Source organism: Parus major, chromosome 4 (genome assembly GCF_001522545.3).
Source record: "Parus major isolate Abel chromosome 4, Parus_major1.1, whole genome shotgun sequence".
NCBI lineage: Eukaryota > Metazoa > Chordata > Aves > Passeriformes > Paridae > Parus > Parus major.
The window spans coordinates 19909989-19928784 of NC_031771.1; the positions used below are offsets into that span (position 1 = coordinate 19909989).

Sequence of the window (18796 nt, forward strand, 5' to 3'; positions counted from 1 at the left end):
AAATTTTTGTCCACTGAAGTTCTTAACCATTGTCAGGATGGTGCAGTTCAATACAGTACCTTGACTGCCAAAAATGGGGTAGAAGCTTTTGAGTCCCTTTGCTGAAATACTTCAAAAAAACCCTATTTCACCCTGTTCCATTCAGTCAAAAGCTTTGCAGGACAAAGTAGTGTCTGGGACATCAACTCTTCAGGCTGGGAAGAAGCTGCAAGTCTTTAACCCAAGTGCTTTGATACCATTACATTTCTTTGTTGATGGTGTCACAGACTGGCTTCCCACAAACACTCTGAGATGCAGATTCTCTGAAGTAATAATGTAATGCAGACAAGATTGTGTGGTCTTGCTCTAGTCTGTGCAGCACAGAGAAACAGCTGTTCCAGTGTACATAACTTAAATCTGTTAGATCCAGCTGGGGGGTGGTTTGCCAGGTTAGCTACTATTGTATCAATCTCATCTTGTAATTGTGGAGTACTCTCACAGGAACAGATTAACAGCAAGTTTTCTACTGGATTTTCTGATGTTCAGCCAGCCTTCCTGGAGCTACAGGGTACTGAGAATCAGGTCATTGCTGGGCTAAAGGGCTCACTTTCTTGATACAAATTCAGTTTTTATTTCCTCTTGATGCTCAAAATTTAATTCTTACAACATATTCTTTACTGTCTGAAATGAAGTAGAAATGCAGTACCTCAACTATTTTCAGAATGCTCATGGGGATATTTTTTAATGAGAGATGGAAAAGTTGTAATTGTTCCAGTTGTATAGCAGTGACTTGGAGTAACTGGTGAGAAGGATTTTTTTTTCTCATAAGATTACTGTTTGCATTCAGTGTTCTATGTTAGAAGTTGTTTTGACAAGGGTTCTTTAAAACATGAAACTTCTTATTTAATCAGTGGCCTTGGTTGACTGAAAAACACTGAGTTTCTATGTATCTAACTTTTTTTTTAACTGGCTGGGCTTTCTGCCTGTGCTTTGCAGTCTGTTTTCTGCTATTTCTCTGTGGTTTTTTGGATGTGAGGCACTGATTCCAGGTTTCAATACAAAAAAACCTGTTATCCAGTCAGGTCACTTCACCCTGAGCTAAGAAAACCTGCAACTCCAAAATGGAGACTTAACCCCTTGCCCTCCAGCAAAAAAATCCCAGAAAATCCTGAAGCCATCCTCACACGATGCTCTTTCCTGTTCCCCTGCAACCCTCAAGAGCAGACTTGCTCTAATAGTAGTATTTTCTGCTTCAATGGCATGATCAGGTTTCTGACTAGAGGTAACAATCCCATGGTGTTTGTTTTTGTAGTGTTGGCTGCAAAATTTTTTCAAAGTTAAGGAAATGGGACAACTGTCCTACTAAAGCCTCGGAGGCTTTTTAGAGCAAGTGACTAGAGGAGTTTGTGCCATGATCTCTACAAGAGGCCTGCCAGAGACCAATGAAAAATAAGGCAGAACATGAACCACCCCAGTGAACATGGGTATCACTGGACACCAAACTCTCTGCTCTACATTTGGCTTCAAGATTGAGCTGGATGCTACAATCCACTGTAGTCCTAGAATAGCCTCAGAAACTTGTCGAGTTCTGGCCTCTCAGCACAGTCGCAGCAAATGCATGCTGCTTCTCAGCCCTGTGCTTAGCTGTGCCTCGTGCAGTGAATCCCACATTTGCTGTAGACTCTGCAGAACACTCTTCTTCTGTCATATACTCACTGTAACACCACTAGAGGAAAACAAGTAAGACGCAGCAATCACAGTCACTCTTAATGCTAAATAATTCCAACACTGGGTTTTAGAAATAAGCTTTTATTAAGTAGATTGAGTTAGCCACTATTGAAATTAAAGAATGAGTACAGAAACAGAAGTCCCATGATCAGGACTAATTCTGTAATGCTATTCAGTGGTTAACAATTTTTTATTATTTAATACCCAGAATGCTCACCCTAAAATACATGGTCTTCCTACTCCCAGTGAGTTTTCAGTTGCTTGATTCTATCAAAAATTCCATTATAAAAGGTAGTTGGCATGACGCTGGCCAATTAGAAGGTCCACATTTGGCTCTAAAATTTTAGGACAGTTCGAATGCTTAAAATAAAAAAGAAAAAAAAATTACCAAAAGTCAATTTTCTCCCCATCTGTCCCCTCCCTTTCATTGCTGAGACACATTTTATCTTTTGTGTTTTATAAGAACGAAGTCATGCTTATGCCTATAATATTTACAAAAATTCCAGGATAATGCTTGTTATCTTCAGAGGTTTTTTTTTTTTCTTTCTCCTCCAGTAAAATTAACTCCAAATGAATGCTTTTTCAAACTAGGTGTCAGCTTTCAGTAGCTAGCCAAGATTGATCAGGAGCAGTAATATTTACAGGCATTCTCCCTTTTGTCTGTTTGGAAAATGTTAGGCAGCTTTCATTATTAGTTTCCTAGGACTTACTCATGTATGAGTAAAGCATTGAAATGATACTGACATTTATAACTGGGACAGGGATCAACTGCTGGATAAAATTTGCAAAAATTCAGTGTTTTCAATTGTAACAAATACAGTCAACTGATTTATCCAAAACAGAACCCATATGAGCTAAAGCACATAGAGCAGATAAAGCTAGTACTTTTTCTAAAGTTATACACAATAGATAGACTGAGATTGAGATCAAATACAAAGACCATGCTGGTTTCTGGAATCTGCAGAGGAACCTAAATATTACTGAATGTAATCTTCAGTCTCTTTACAATCCTTTTTATAAGGAAGAATGTTTTAGCAATGGTGAAAGCTTGAGACTGACCTGTCCCCTTGATCAGCTTTACATCTGTGTGTATTAGTCTTGTACACTGTTGCTTGCTTTTTACTGTGTGCCTGTGTTTTGGCACATGCCTGGAAGCTCAGAAGAGTGTATTTATACCAGAATCAATGCATGTGGTATATGTAACCCTTTAGCTTCCCTGTTTAAAACATGATAGTGTGCAGGGAACCTGTACTTTGACAGTGTCTGAGCAAGAAGTGTCTTGTGTACCTTTCAATATTGTGAACATTACCTTTTTCCTGAATGCATCAGCTCAAAAGCCTCATTAATTTTGTCAAAAGGCAGCGTGTGAGTCACAAATTCATCAACCTTGATCTTTTTGGACATGTATTCAGTCACCAGTCTTGGTACACTGTCTACACTCTTCCAGCCTGAAAGAAGCAAAACATTCCTTGTTTTTTTTCCTTTTTCCACTCATCTCAGAAAATTGAAAACATAGCCCTTACACAGGCACATGTATGATCAATATCAAAAGGAACAGAGACAAGTGAAATGTTTGTCCCTCCCACAGAGGTCTGGCAAAAGCACAGATTATGCAAACACACGCAAGTGTTGATGGAAAATCTCTCACTAGCTGTTTCAGCATTCAATATTGACAGCAACCCTCACCTAGGAAAGTATACACAAGGCAGGTCTATCAGGCCCCCTACATATCTTTATAACCCAACCCAGTAAGTTTTGTATTGCTTGGACAAAGAGGAGTGTAATAATTCAAAGTCTGAATACTTCCATCAACTTCAGCAATTACTGAATTTCACAGAAAAATAACTCAATCTGGTTTTGAGTTGACAGATGAAAAGGTGTATCAATCTCTTGTTCCCTTTATATTTTAAACATCTTTCTGGCATATTGTCACGTTGGCCCCACAATTTACTAGTGCTTAAGCAACACAAACATAGATGTGAGTTCCCATCTCACCAAACTGAATCAAACATCTACTTGGTGATAAAGCAGTCTCCCTATCCCACTCCTTTAGTACTGAGGAGCATATAGATACCTTCTCTCTTCAAAATTTGTCATACCATTGCCTTAATCTCTACCCTGTCTGTAGGAGTAACAGATTTTAAAAGTTTTTATCTTAAAAGCCAGCACAACATTTATGAATAGCCTGTCAATAGTACATTTCTTGCAGAAGCAAAACCAAGGGGGTATGTTCTTCCCAGCTACAGCCCAGAGTAAATTATTTTTATCCAGCAAGAGAGTTACCTCCGAATGCAGTCCCTTTCCATGTCCGCCCAGTTACTAGCTGGAATGGCCGTGTGGAGATCTCCTGGCCAGCAGCAGCCACTCCAACTATCACACTGACTCCCCAGCCTTTGTGGCAGGCTTCCAAGGCAGCCCTCTTCATGGACAGACAGGACAAAGCAGAGTGTTTATTGCTAAGATTTACGGTGCCTGGACTGGTAGCGCTTCATTTCCCCCAATTAATGAATCACCACATCAGCATTTAAGGAACAAGAAATACACTGAAAATTACTTTATATTTTCCATTGGTTCAGATTCTCTTATACTGTTAAAAGGTTCAGATTCCCTTATACTGTTATACTGTCAAATTCCCTTATACTGTTACTGTCACTTTTCTCTTTTCATATCCTATCTAGCCTTTAAAGAAGTCAGTCTGAATTCCCACTGAGAGTTGGGATAAACTGTAATCACAGACCGTATTACCAACAGTTAGGAATGCTACTGTAATTCCTGAAAATCTAGCCTTATTTTTAATAATACTTCTGCATTTCCAAAGGTGAAATTAATTACTTGAGAAATTAAGGAAATGCTGAGTGATCTCTGAGATTTTTCTGTTCATTCCAAAATATACTTTATGTGAGTTTTGTTAATTTCAGCTGTCAGCACAGAGAAACTCAGAATCTCAAAAAAGTCTGATTAAGAAAAAAACATTTTTAAGTGCCATTTTTAACCCAAGAAGTAGCAGCTGCTTTCATTACATAATTAGAATTGAGTGTAAATTGTCTTTTTTAGTCATAGCAGTTATCATTACTAGTAAAAAAATCAATTAGTGAGTCTGGCACGTTTTGTGTTAAGAAAGCAGCTGATCTTGCTGTTTAGCTGAACTGGTCCCTCCCTGTACACGCCCCTGTTGGTCAGGCACTCACCATGACTCCAACATTTCCGATGCACTCAAATGAGTAGTCCACACCACCATCAGTCATCTCAACCAGAACCTCCTGGATGGGCTTCTTGGAGTCTTGGGGGCTGATGCACTCAGTAGCTCCAAACTCTTTGGCTTTGGCATACTTATCCTTGTTAATGTCGATGCCAATGATCCGGGATGCTCCTGCTATTTTGCAGCCCATAATAACCGCCAGCCCAACTCCTCCCAAACCGAACACGGCACATGTAGAGCCAGGCTCCACCTGGGAGTTAAGAAAGGAGTCATGAGCAGCAGAAACAAATTCATCCTTCCAGGAGAAGAGGAAGTACAGATTAAGGAGGCTATAATAAAGGAAAAATTGGAAGCAAATATATATGGCTATGAGATCTTATAGATAAGGGAAACTATATAGAAATTTAACGCAAAAAGCTCTTTAGGTACTAAGCTGTTTCTTCTGCCTGAAGACTCATGCCCACTCACCTACTACTTGTCTCACCCTGAGCTTCAGACTATCAGAATGACTTGCAGCAAGATGAATATGTACCAGAAAAGAAATTCATATATAGCTGTAATCAAAAGAGATGCAGAACACTCCACCTGAGTTTCCTCCAAAGGGCAATGGGTTCTTCTGACCTGATCTGATATCTTATGGGAAAGTTAGAAATTCTCAGCTAAACTTCATCAGTTGAAGAGGAAGAAGAAACACAGATTTGGTAGTTCACATTTACAGTTCTAATGCAGTCGTTGAGGTGCATGTGCCACAAGCCCAGCCTTTACCTTAGCAGTGTTGACAGCAGCCCCATAGCCCGTGGAGATGCCACAGCCCAGCAGGCACACTTTATCCAGAGGTGCTGCAGCATCTATCTTGGCTACAGAGATATCAGCCACCACAGTGTACTCAGAGAAGGTGCTGGTCCCCATGAAGTGGTAAATCTGCTTTCCCTTGCAGGTGAATCTGCTGGTACCATCAGGCATAACTCCTTTCCCTTGAGTAATTCTTGAGACAAAGACAGGAAAGTGCAGTCAGAGTTTTAAGCAGCAAATATTCTCACCATACAGAATCCACTACACAGCACAGAGAGGCAGGTGCTTACTTGCACCTTTATATTTTGACCATTTCAATAAACCTAGGAATTCACAGAAGTGAGATACTACACTCCTAAAACTTCATGCAGTTAATTCCTCCAGGGAAAAACTGATAAAAATGGAGTTTATTCACATGTTGGCCTTGTTAGTTCCCAATGCTAACTGCTTGTACAACAGCACCACATTGTCTTGGCCTCCTTCAGTACGCTCCCCTTGAACAGCACCTGTCAGTTATGTCACTGGGGCTTTTTTTTTGAGTTTGGGAGAATTTTTTTCAGAACAGGAGCTGCAAATTTATCTGGGAAGCAGGTGGAAAGGAAAAAAAGAGCTGTCTGTATGATTCTGTACCACTTGAAAGCTTAGAGCTAAATTCCCTGAAGCACTTCCCTTAAGTATGAATTAAATATGGAGTCAGAGCACTTATGTTTTCCAACATAAGTGGAAACAAGGTAGGAGTTTGCACCTTCACATACATGAAAAGAAAGAAACGGTTTTATTTAAGGGAAGAATAGAAATTTTAAGGAAGAGTGGAAAAAAATTGCTTAAGTGACTCCTGAAACACCTACTTTCCAAGTCATTAAACGAGGCATCAACAGATTGATTCTTCAAAGAAAACTCCTGTCAATTACTTTTGCTAACTACAGCAGGTATACATTGAACAAATACTACATTATGTGTCAAAGTCATACAGACCTGATCTTCTGGCACAGGTTTGTTTTAGGATTCTTACAGAACTTGCACTCTCCACACTGAGGGATATATAGAGGGATAACAGTGTCCCCTAAGAAAAAAAACAACCCTGTGTCTAGTTAATTAGTCAAGCAAGGCATTCTGGGAAAAAAATAATGAAGTCACTTGATTCTCTATGTTTTTCTGTGTGCTTCAGTTCACTCTGTGTACTAAAAGCTGTGTATGGTATACAGTGGTATTACAGAGTGCTAGATAAACCACTTAAATCCTGGCTGAGCAGACAGCCCACCCGAAATTCATTGTTCCAGAATAAGTAACAATGTTACTGTAAAACAAAACAACCCCAAATCAACAGTGAACAACATGGCTAAACACTTTAAGCCTTTTAATTAAACCAACAGATAAAAAATTTAATTAAAAAAAATAATAAATCCCCAACCTATTCTGGGCTCTTTCAAGCTTTAAATCAAGAGCTCACTGAATAGATTAGTGTTGTGTTTTACAGACCACAGAAATCTACACAGGCATACACCCCAGAATAAAATACCATGTAACTCCTGCAATATGGCATTTCAATGGCCCATGTTGACAGCAGGTCTTCAAATAAAGTAACGCTTTCAAGGAAGGCAGAAAACTTGTATTTTCTTACCCTTCTTTACTTTTGTTACCCCTTCCCCAACACTCTCTACAATTCCTGCTCCTTCATGTCCCAGGATCACAGGGAAACATCCTTCAGGATCAGCTCCACTCAGAGTATAGGCATCAGTGTGGCAGACAGCAGTAGCAACTATCTGTGAAGAAATACATAATCTGAGACACCCTGAAGAACAGAATAGCAGCACAGATCTAAATTATTCCCTTTGGTCAGAAATTCAGAACAATTACCAGGTCAAAGTTCTGGCAGCATTTGGGATATGGGAAACATACTTTCAATTCCTGGCAAGTCAGTTTTTCTTACTTTGGAAAAGCAAAGTCTTGACAGTACATTTTTATAATTTCCATCAACCAAAATGTGACACTGAAAGGACTAAAAGATGACATGTTTCTTCTTATAGCTAGAAATCATGTCATCTCAATGTAGTTCAGCATCTCAGATTTGAAATAAGTTAAGACCCAGAGGTAAAATTACCAGAAGGATCATGCAGAACTCAGTACTGCATAAATCCAGCTTAAGTCTTCAGCACCATGCAGAAATCCTTTCCACAGACATAAATTTCACATTAATGCATACTTTTCAGTAGATACAGGCTCCTGGAAACTCCAGATGAAATCAGAAACTTGGTTATAAGGAATCTAAGAGACTAATCCCAGCTCAGCAGCCATTAATTTATGGCCTGACTGAAGTAAAATCCAGCATGTTACACAGCTGCCACAAATGACAAATTGCTGCCCTTCAAAGAAGATAAAAGTGTTCCTAGCTCAGACATTTTGAGGGAACTTAGTCTGTAACAACTGAAATTGATCCTCAAGATTAGCCATTATCCTCAGACCAGACTGTGAAGTAGGACTAGTAGAAATTAAAAGTGTTTTTCATAAATAAAAGATCTAAATACTGTAATTTTCTTCTCTGTAAAGCCAGCTGAGATACTAATGACCTAATGATATCTATTCAACATTTCTGCTGGCAAACAAACTATTCATCTTTAATACTCAGCCTCCTAAAATAGAAAACATATAGATAAGAATGGATGTAATTACCTTGATACGAACTTCATGAGCTTTTGGTGGAGCAACCTCCACCTCCTCAATAGAGAGAGGTTTACCTGCCTCCCAGGCAACAGCAGCCTTGCATTTAATAACCTAAAAGACAAGAACAACAAGAGAAAAAAAAAGAGGACATCTGTTGTATGGTTCATTTAAAATAATTCTTGTTCAGCCAAGTGAGAAAATAAAAGCAACACTACTGGCTTTTGGAAAGAATCCCAGATCTGAAATTCATAATTTCATCACAAAGGTTTAATTGCCCCACATTTGCTTTCAGGAAGCTAAACAATAATGAGTAAGCCAAGATCTGAAATTTGGATGTCATTCTCTTACTGAGTAAAAAACAGAATAATAAGCCCAGGAGTGCTTGGGAGACACACTGCAGTGAAGTGAGCAACATGAATGGAAAGCTTGCATAATAAAAATGGTGGTTTAAAATCAAAGACTGCCATTCATTCCAGATATGTTCATTAAACACAGTGTTTGAATTTCCTGCTCCTGATCAGGATGGTTTCCACATAGGATTCTGGCAAGGAGATGCATGTGTGCAGCTGACAGGGAGAGCCCCCCAGTGATGCAGAGGGACTTCGCTATAAGGCTCTAACACCTCTGCAGTGGCTACAGGGATCACTGATAGCAAGTCTTCATTCCCTGCTCTCAGCACAACAAACCCTACTCTGCAAGCATACCTAAATATCCTGGGAAGCTTTTCAGTCCCAACAGTGCAGAGCCTGGATGAAAGAGCAGGATTTCTGGATCTGTAAACTCTATTAACAGATACATACACACAACTGACTGAGAAAATCAGCAGGGATTATAGCCATACACTCCAGAGCAGCTTCAGGATAAGCATCTGGATTACCCTTAGAGGTCAGTTTCATGAAGATGACAAGGTCTAAGCCATTGCTATTAGACATATAAACCAACAGAAGAATGTGATGTTTTGTGTGTTCAAAATAGCTGTAGTGTTCCCATGGAATGCTTGTAAGAAAGAGGATTAATGTAAATTCCCAAGACCTCCAAAGAGCAATGGGTTCTTCTAACCTGATCTGGCACCTTATGGGGAAGTTAGAAATACAGTCACTCAGCCTTTTTGAAATTTCACTTGCTGGAAGAAATAGCAGTACCAAGACCACCTTTTGAACTTGCAAGGTCTGATTTCCTGTGATCAGGAGAAAGTAATGGCTAGTCTATGCCTTTCTGTAGTGTTTCTGTTGTACAATAATCAGTACCAGGTTTTGCCAGAGCCAGTTAAAATCCTCACTGTACCTGTAATAGCAGAACTTAAGATACTTACCTTGGCTTAAATTTGGTAAGATAAGTACTACAGACACAAAAAGGTTTGTAACAGAAAACAGGTACCTATTCCAACAGCCAGCAGGGGTCTAAATTAGACAGAAACACCCCTAACTGCAGCCATGAAATCTTATCCTGCTTTTTAATACCAGGGTAAATAATTACAGAAATGCACAGAATGTGCCACAGTAACTAACTGTGGAATCACAGTGTGAGCCATCGGTCATAATCTCTAAATCTACCGAAGATTTTGCCAGAAAATCTAAATTCAAAGCACAAAGTGCAAGAGGAGCCATCATTCAGTAAATCATTTACTGGTTTTCAATCCATCTCCTCATCCTCCCCTTATTAAGTCATCACTTGTTCTTCCATGGGAGACAGCACATTCCTAAAACTTGATTTCCACAAGTTTAGTTAAACACAAAATTAAAGACAGAGAGGAGGAAAAAAATTTATCCTTACAGGATAAATTTTGATCATCTAAAACTAACAGTACACATCTGGAAGCACATTTTGAAATAGTAATTTCTGATTCAGTTCATACAGCCACAAAGGTCCCTGGCCTATTCAGAGTGGGTATCAAGGAAGCCCCATCTTTTTCTGCCCTGTTATTCATAGCTTTCTGCTGTTGCTTTGCTGAAAATCTTGATGCCAACAGCTGGAAATAAAACCCAAAACATCAACTTCTAGCAGTTCTTCATTTCCTCTATTACCACCTCTATCACTGGAGCACAGCTGTTGGGTTGCTTGTGGCTATGCACACGATCATCTATCTCAGTCGGGATGAAAGCGAGCTCTGGGCAGTGACAGAAGCTGCTCCAAACCCAGTGCCAGCCTGGAGCAGCTTCAGCGTCCGGCCAAGCACGGCCACCAAGCCCGCTCGGGCCCCGGGCACTGACCGCCTGAGCAGAATTCAGAGAAATATTGGCAGAAGGTCTGGGCTATTGCGCTGTTCCTAAAGCAATGCAGCAAATGTGCCAGGCGATGGCTTTGTGAGCAGGTAGAGGCTTGCTGCCCCGAAGGCCATGGGGAGCCACGCAAGCTCAAGGTCTTCTGCTGCTTCCCGCACCGCCGCGACCCAGGAGCGGCCGGAGAGCAGCCCTCAGACCCGCAGGACGTGCACGGGGGTCGAGTACAAGAGCCGGCGGGGAACAAACGCGTGTTTTCCTTCCCAGTCCTGCAAATACTCACAGCGGGAGCCTCCCACGCCTAAGCAGAGGCACCCACTCCGCCGCCCGCCTCACACGCGTGGGGCAGGAGCGCGGAGACGCCCGGGACAACCCCCGCGCCCCGGTTCTCGCCAGCGCCGGGGCGGGAGCGGCCACGGCGACCGCGGCCCGCGGCCCCGGGCAGCCTCCGGACCCCGACAGGGCAGGGAGGGCTCACCCGCCTTATCCTGCCCGGTGCGGAACCCTCCGTCCGCCCCCGGGCGACCTTCCCGCCGCGGAACGCAGAAGCTCACCCCACTCGCCATCGCGCACGGCTACGGCTGCCAGCGGAAGGGGAAGGGGAACCCGCCTCCTTCTCGGCTGCCTCTCTCCCCGCCTCCCGCTCAGGGGCGGGCGAAGGAGCGGGGTCCTGCCTCTCTCCCTCGGCAGGCAGGGGTGCGCTGGGTCCGGCACAAGCCCCGTGTAGCGCTTTTCTTCCCGCAGGCCGCGGTGCGGGCCCAGGTCTGTGTGTCCTGAGGGTCCCGCAGTGTTGCCTTGCGGTGTGGCTGGGTTTGTGGCTGCTGACGGCTGCACAGCGTTTTCCATCGCGGCCCTTTAGTCCGGCCGGCAGATGGAGATTACTGTGCCTGGGAGGGAATGGGCCCGCTGTTCTGGCTGAGGGGCCTGTTGCTGCCGACACTGGGCTGCCCAGAATCCGTCCCAGCTAACGGGATGCCACGGCCTCCTCTGCGCCGCTCCCTGAGGGAGCCTGGATGTGCCTGCCTTCCCCATGCGGGGCAGTCCCGCCCTGGCTCCAGTTCTGGAGGTGCTTAGTCTTCGGAGGTGCTTGTGTCTCACCTGGACGTAGGGGGAAGCTGCCCGTGTCTGCAGAGCATGTCCTTTGTGCCTGAATCTGTTCCTGACTGCATAAAGTGCAGCGGTGGAGGCTTCATTGGGTGGCAGTGCGAAGACTTGACTTCAGGCTGGGTGAAGGCAGCTCGCTGCCGGGATGGGTGAAGGGTTCTGCGGTGGGATGGAAGTTGTGACTGGGCTTCTTGACATTCCATCCAGCAGCCTTTGAAGCAAAGGAACTATCGATGCAAGACGGGATCGTTCACTGGCTCGTGCTGTTTCATTTTCTGAAAAAGCTTTTTTCAACAGGCAGGGTAGGAAGACCTTCTTGTGACGTCTGCAGACATGATTGTGTAAGATGAGAGGAACAGTTCTGCCATGAGCTGATGGGATTTTCCACAAGAGGTGATGGTACGTGGGGAATTGTAGTCCCCCTCAATAAGAAAGGGAATTTTTATTTCCAGTGACATGCTAACAAAAGCTTAGCAAATACCACAGATAGACCACAGCACCAGCATATGGCAAATTAATAACAGGACATAAGCAACTATGGCATTTAGTAAATAACATGAAAGTAAGATAACATTTAATAACAAATGAGGAACTAAATCTGTAGGCTCATGAAAGCTGACATGGGACTGGAAGGTAATTTGGCCAGTGGGGGTGCTACACAGGTTACATAGCTTGTTGGAATCAATGCAGGCCTTGTCCATTTCCTTGGTTAAATTTAGCTCTGCCAACCTCTCCTGCAAGTTTCCTGGTTTGCCAGTACTTCCAAAAAACCTCCAAGCATATTATGTTTAGCTAAACTCCACAGATGCTCTGCTTTTTTTGGTATCTTTGACAGTCTGAACATTGTAGGCACTGATTCTGGTGGACAAAGGGACAGATACATAAATCAGACCTTTTTAGTGCTCATTGTCCGATTTCAGAGATGAAAGAAGTTGTTCAGTTTTTCATCTTTCCTTCCCTTGCAGTTTCATGATGCTTGTCCCTAGTGTTGCTGAGTACTTTTGGAAGCCCCTGGACATCATAAGTGGTTTTGCAGCTTTCTTTCTGTTCTCAGCACCGTGCAAGCCAATCAAGTTACCACTCCATGCTCTTGACTGAACTATCTAGGCCTTGTCACATGTTTCAGGTTTTTATGTATTTAAGTTCTGTAGGTGAGGACTTTCACTACCGCTCTGGATTTTACATTGGTTTGGTTTTGGTGTTGTTCTATCAGGTGTTATGTATTAATCAGGAACATAATTTGGATTGGGTAAAAAGCGGCACTTGGAAGCACTCTGGGCATGTGGGAGGGAGACCTGGCATCATGTTCTTGTTTGGTGGATGTGGTCTGCTTTGTGTACCAAATGGAGAGAAAAGTCCAAAACAATTAGGCATCTGTATTACATTTTTTTCTTTTTCTTTTTTTTTTTTTTAATTGTTATTTTGCCTACCCTAGAGGCATTAGTTTTCCAGTGAGGGTTTTTCTGTACCTTAGTTTAACTCTGAAGCACAAGAAGATACGGGGCAAGAAATCACTTGCAAGCTTGCCTGGCAGTGTATGGCTGAATGAAGATGTTCCAGGGTGCCTATCGTGGGACAGTCTGAGTGCCAGTGGCAGAAGTGGCTGTGTGCCTCAGTCAGGAGGAGGAGCTGGTGCTTTGGCACTGGAACTGCTGGCTGCAGCCTCACACACGGCTGAACAGATTGGCAAGGCACAGGGAGGGTGGAGCAGACTGACAAGTCTACCCAGAGGCAAAACTGAAGTGCATTAGTACAAATGTTGCCTGGTTTGTTTTCCCCAAGCAGATATGGTCCTAGATTGACCCACAGGTAATTTTCCTTCTAGTAATTCTATAAATTTTCTGAATAAAACCAGTAGTTTTGATAGAAATATTTCATTAGAGCAGGTCTGTTAGAGCTGGGATAATCTGTGCACTAGTTCCAGCAGTAGATGCTTGAATATAACTCTCTTTTTGTGGGGCATTGCTTTCAAAACCATCCTTTTGAAGTCTGATTTAAGTTTCCTACATTTTCCTGTGAAGTACTGGAGGATAATATTTGTGCAGCATAAAAAGGTTAAAAAGCTAAAAATCCTTGTCATTCCTCAAGTGAGTATCAATTAATTTTATAAAGTATAGCTGGTTAAGAAATGGAAACATTTTAAAAATCAGAATTGTTTTAATTTATAAACACAGAATGATTTAAGTTGGAAAAGACCTCTGAGATCATTGAGTTCAACCTTTGAACACCACCACGTTAACCAGACCATGGGACTGAGTGCCACGTCCAGTGTTTCATTAAACACCTCCAGGGATGGTGACTCCACCACTTTCCTGGGGAATCCATTCCAATGTTTAATCACTCCTTCTGTGAAAAAATTCTTCCTAATCCAACCTAAACCTGCGCTGATGCAGTCTGAGACTATGTCCAAAAATGCTCAAAGATGGTTGGTATTTCTTTGGATAATTATTAGATAATTGAAATATTCTGCTTTTATAAATATTAATATAAATATTATAATTATTGGTTCCAAAGGAAAAGCTTTAGGAATAATTTTACTAATTAATCCTAGTATAATTCTGAAGTATACTAGAGTAAAATAACTTTTCAAAACAAATCTGATATACCCAAGTATGAAAGTGACCAGGACAGTTTTGCAGTAGAGACACATTAAGCTGGGATGCTGAATGTTGTTTAATATATTTAGATACGGAAATTAATATAAATAATATTAATATTATTAATTAATTTAATATTTTAGATATGGAAATAAGTAATTTGGGGAGTTTTGCTATTAAATATTCTCTGCATTCATTGAAACCCAAATAAAACTCAAAAAGTTGATCATATATGTGCTGATTTTAATATGTTAGTATTTAACTATGCAAGGGAAATTTGAAAGATGAAAGTGGGGAAAGAGTAGTGCTGTCACCTCCTTCTTTGCACTTGGCATAGTTTTCTTCTGTTTTCTATGAATTTTTTTTCTTCCAAATGTAATTATTTGGCCAGCTGTGAAACAAGTGATGTTTTAGTAATCAAGCAGAATTTGAGGAGCTCACTAATTATCTGCTAAAATTTGAAGTGCTGCTCAGTTAGTGGTTGTTGTTAAAGGGGCAGGAGGATCTCCGAGATGCAAAGCAGCATGCCCGGAGAGCAGGGACCGGTGACCACCAGGTGGCCCTGCGGTAGAAGGGAGCTCAGCACTCAGAAGGGCTTACACAATTTTTCACCTATCAGCAGTTCTAAAGAACTGGTAAAGTGCAAGTTACAATTTACTTTAGGCAGAGGTTTTTTTATAGTGATCGAACTTGTTTTCTAAATCTAAATCTAAGTTTAGATTTTTTTCCAAAAAGGAGTATTATGTCTTGTCCCAGTCCTGCACAGATTTATTTGTGTGTTTATATTTGTTAGACAGATACTTGGCAAATTGATTACATTGATTAAGTTTGATTAAATTAAGACTGTGCAGTTGCATGTGCAGTGTTAGGGAAACATTGTTTATTGGAAGGAACTTGGAGCTTTCTCAATAAGGAAGTGCTAGAACTCAATTTATTAACATTTATTGAATTATAATAGTGTTAACTCATTACCAGCACTCTTATTGTCTTATGTTTAAAAAGTAGTTGAGAGAGAATCATAGCTAACTTTTTTGTCATGGCAGAGTGATATGTGCAGAAGTTACTAAAATTGGCAGACAGGAAGGTATTTTTTTACCTTTGATAACTCATTTGTGTGTTCATGATATTCCGTGTAATTGCTGATTGTGCTAAGGGATTTCCAGAAGTTCAAAGGGCTGTGGGATGTGATAAGTATTGCACAAAAGAGGTCAAAAGACATGATAGTGCTAAGGGTCCAATGCTCAGCAGTGAAAGAAAGATCCATTTAGCAGAATGACCATTCTAGAGTGACAATCCTGTTTTTTGGGGAAGATTTTTCAGAGTTGTACTATAATATACTGTGGGACTTGGTGCAGAAAATATATTAAAAGTACAAGAGCATTTGCTAAAGTGAAACTAGATCCATGAATGCTGTATGAGTGTTATGTCATAATAAGAAAGTTATCTACTGCTTTATATAATATGCTTTAGAGCACCTGCAGTGGGGGTTGTTTCTCTGCTGGGTTTGCTGGAAGGTGCAGCAATCACCTAGCTGAGATGGGGGCAGAGAGAAAAGGGCACACCTCACTGAGGCAAATGAAGGTGGGAGGCAGCAGCAGAGAAGGGGCAAAGGCTGTTGCACACTGCTGAGACTAAGGATGTACAGGAAGAGCCCTCAAGGTGAAAGGGAGCTCCTCCTGTCGTCTGGAAACACTTTTGATTGAATGCAGTGCCTGGGATGAGTTTGACAAGAAACCCTTTATTCGTAAAAGCAATTTCTTGGGAGAGACATCCTTCTTTGTCCTGTCCAGGCATAGCAGAAGCAGCAGTGGCACCAGCACAGGTGAATTCCTCATTCTCTTCTCCTTGTGCCCCACCAGGAGGTGCTGCTTGAGAAGGTGCCAGGGCCAGGAGAACATCTGCTGTGCTGGTCCCTCTGCTCGGCTTCCTTGGCTGTGTCCTTCAGAAGAGCAGGACAGTGCGGATACTGAAAAGTGGAAGGGAAGGGAAGGTTTGCTGCAGCTCAGGAGGAGGCAGTGGGGCAGGCAGGTGTGCCTGGGGTCTGGCCCCTTCTTTGTCATCCAGCCTCTTCCTGACTGAGCTGCATGAGACGTGCAGCAGCGGGGCAGCCTTCAAATCCCTGCTGAGGGGAGCCCTTGGGGAATAAGGCCACAGGATCTGTGCTGAGCTGAGCCATGAGCAGGAGGGTTCCCTGTGCTGCACATGGGCTCTTCCCTCTGCGCTATGGCAGCTCTTGGCACCACTCAGCTGGGAGGCCCTGCTTCCTCCAAAGGCTCAGGTGCTCTTTGGGAAGCCAGTGTTGCCTGCTCTGCCTGCTGGAATTCTAGGAGGAGGTGTTGAGGTTTGCTGTACCTCGCTCCTGCTGGTCAGGGTCTCACCTTTTTCCGGCACGTAGCAACTCAAATCCCTCGTTCACTTGAGCGAATGGCAGCGTGTGTGTGATCAGCAAGTCTGAATTGAATTTCTTCTCCAAATAGCTGGAAACTAATTTGGGGACACAGTCCCTCAACTTCCAGCCTAGAAACAGGAGAAAGCAGCTGCATAACTAAAGGGAGAAAGGGTGTTTTGGTAGGGTAGTGTTACTGTGAGGGTCAGACTGAGAAACCAATGCTGGTGCCACAGTCTTGTGAGAGATTTTCTGTTCTTTAGGATGAGGGGTTTCTGTGTGAAACAAGCAGAGGACTATTTGCATGTATAATGCTAATAGGTAATGCAGGCAATGCATGCTCCTCTTTAGTTGTCTTCTACTTGAAAACCCTCCTTACCGTGACTTGTCAACTGCCGGGAAAGGAAAAGCTGAAATATTTAGACTGTATAGTTAAGTCTTATACCTCCAAGCACAGTGCCTTTCCAGGTACGCCCAGTCAGCAAAAGCATGGGATCAATGGAAATTTTTGAACCAGAATCCAGTTCCCCAATCATCACACAGACACCGGTGTTCATATTGCAGGAAGCCAAGGCAGCAATCTGATGGGACAGGCAGGAGAATTAGAGAAAGCCCTGAAGAGCTGGTCAGGGGAGTGTTCTTTCCTGCTCCTCCCAGATAATGTGAACACACATCCCCCCTTGTGGAGCAGAGCTGGAGGGCTTGTGGCCTCTTTTAAGATTTGTACGCTGTTTCATCCCCAAGGCAGCAGACGGCCATTGTGCCTCCTGCATTGCAGGCAGCAGGTGAGGACCTTCCCTTGGGGGTGAATTTTGCCCTGAGAGGATCCTGTGATGATCTGGGAGGGAGGAAAGGTGCTGAAGCACCACCTACCATGGTGTCTGCACGCCCGATGGCCTCAAAGGAGTAGTCCACGCCCTGCCCGGTCATCTCGGTGAGCACCTCCTGGACGGGCTTCCTCAAGTCTTGGGGGTTGATGCAGTCGGTGGCTCCCAGCTCCTTGGCCTTGGCGAACTTGTCGTTGTTGATGTCCACGGCAATGATGCGGGAAGCTCCAGCTGCCTTGCAGCCCATGACGACGGAGAGGCCAACTCCTCCGAGGCCAAAGATGGCACAGGTGGAGCCTGGTTTTACCTGCACAGATGGGACCCTGTGAGTCTCCAGCAGGAAGAGGAGGAGGAGGAGGAAGCAGGGGAGGTTTCATTTGCACAGGATTGATGAGGTTGTGAGGGTGGCCATGGTGTGCTAAACACCCCTAACTACCAACCTTGGCTGTGTTGATGGCAGCCCCATAGCCAGTTGAAAACCCACAGCCAAACAAGCAGACTTTGTCCAGAGGTGCCGCAGCATCGACCTTGGCAACGGCGTACTCTGGGACCACGGTGTATTCGGCAAAGGTGCTGATCCACAGGAAGTGGTGGATCTGCTTCCCTTTGCAAGAGAAGCGGCTGGTCTTGTCCGGCAGTAGACTTTGTGTTTCAGAGAAACTGTGGGGAGATGCAAATATTTCTATTTGATTGACTAAAGCACTGATGGGGTTGTCAGACTTGTCACAAAGTCAACCCCGTGTAGGTGTAGGGGAAAGCAAAGCAAACTCACTGGGACTTCTGGCAGTAGTTGGAGTCAGGATTCCGGCAGAAGCTGCATTCCCCACACTGAGGGATGCAAAGTGGCATGACTTTATCACCTGGAAGAAAACAATACCCCCTGTTAGGTGGCTCTGAGGATGCTGCCTGTGTGAGAGTTGATTTTTGAGTTGATTTATGAGTGTGAGTTACCTGGTTTCATAGAGGTCACTCCTTCCCCAACACTTTCCACAATTCCAGCTCCTTCATGGCCAGGTATAACTGGGAATTCTGCACTGGGAAAGCAGCCTTGCAGAAGGTGATCATCTGTCTGACAGATGCCTGTGGCCACAAGCTATTTAGAGAGGAGAAAGTAGATGACCTGGCCTCTGCCTTACTCAGTTTTTGGAAGCAATTTTCTCAGGGGTGTTATGATGCCCCCTCAGTCAGTGCTGGCACTCAATGGCAGAACACTGAGCCTGGGCTGGGTTTTTCCCTTTGTCTTGGTTTTAAAGCAGTAACTAAAAAAATTACTAGAAAACTTACTTATTTCTTGCTGTGAGATA

At 43.1% G+C, this 18796-nt stretch overlaps 2 protein-coding genes across 7 annotated transcripts in view; both read right to left on the reverse strand.

Annotated features, from left to right (window-relative positions):
• Positions 1–1770: 1770 nt before the first annotated feature.
• LOC107202992 (alcohol dehydrogenase class-3) lies at positions 1771–11227 on the reverse strand. Its single transcript, XM_015624163.2, has 9 exons — positions 11133–11227; positions 8369–8470; positions 7320–7461; positions 6674–6761; positions 5672–5891; positions 4896–5156; positions 3991–4126; positions 3017–3155; positions 1771–2067 (listed from the first exon to the last, which is right to left on the reverse strand). The coding sequence occupies exons 1-9, from the start codon at positions 11142–11144 to the stop codon at positions 2043–2045; spliced, it is 1125 nt and encodes a 374-aa protein (XP_015479649.1). The 5' UTR covers positions 11145–11227; the 3' UTR covers positions 1771–2042.
• A 3965-nt stretch (positions 11228–15192) lies between these two features.
• LOC107202990 (alcohol dehydrogenase 1-like) overlaps positions 15193–18796 on the reverse strand; it is a 7924-nt gene continuing 4320 nt past the window's right edge. For 2 of the 6 annotated variants that reach the window (XM_015624159.3, XM_015624160.3), the window contains exons 3-9: positions 18444–18585; positions 18265–18352; positions 17933–18152; positions 17539–17799; positions 17111–17246; positions 16658–16796; positions 15193–16245 (exon numbers count right to left, since the gene is read on the reverse strand). In XM_015624159.3, the coding sequence (XP_015479645.1) occupies positions 16221–16245; positions 16658–16796; positions 17111–17246; positions 17539–17799; positions 17933–18152; positions 18265–18352; positions 18444–18585 (1011 nt within the window). In that variant the 3' untranslated portion in view covers positions 15193–16220. The remainder of the gene's footprint in view (positions 16246–16657; positions 16797–17110; positions 17247–17538; positions 17800–17932; positions 18153–18264; positions 18353–18443; positions 18586–18796) is intronic. The other 4 variants (XM_015624156.3, XM_015624157.3, XM_015624161.3 and 1 more) reach the window with 3 other exon arrangements.

Bases quoted from the DNA above. Each gene is read 5' to 3' on its own strand.
- LOC107202992 (XM_015624163.2), bottom strand. The intron at 4,127-4,895 runs GTGAGTGCCTGA...CTGTCCATGAAG, and splicing joins TCGGAAATGTTGGAGTCATG to AGGGCTGCCTTGGAAGCCTG. The intron at 2,068-3,016 runs GTAATGTTCACA...TTTTATTTTAAG, and splicing joins CTGATGCATTCAGGAAAAAG to CATTCGAACTGTCCTAAAAT.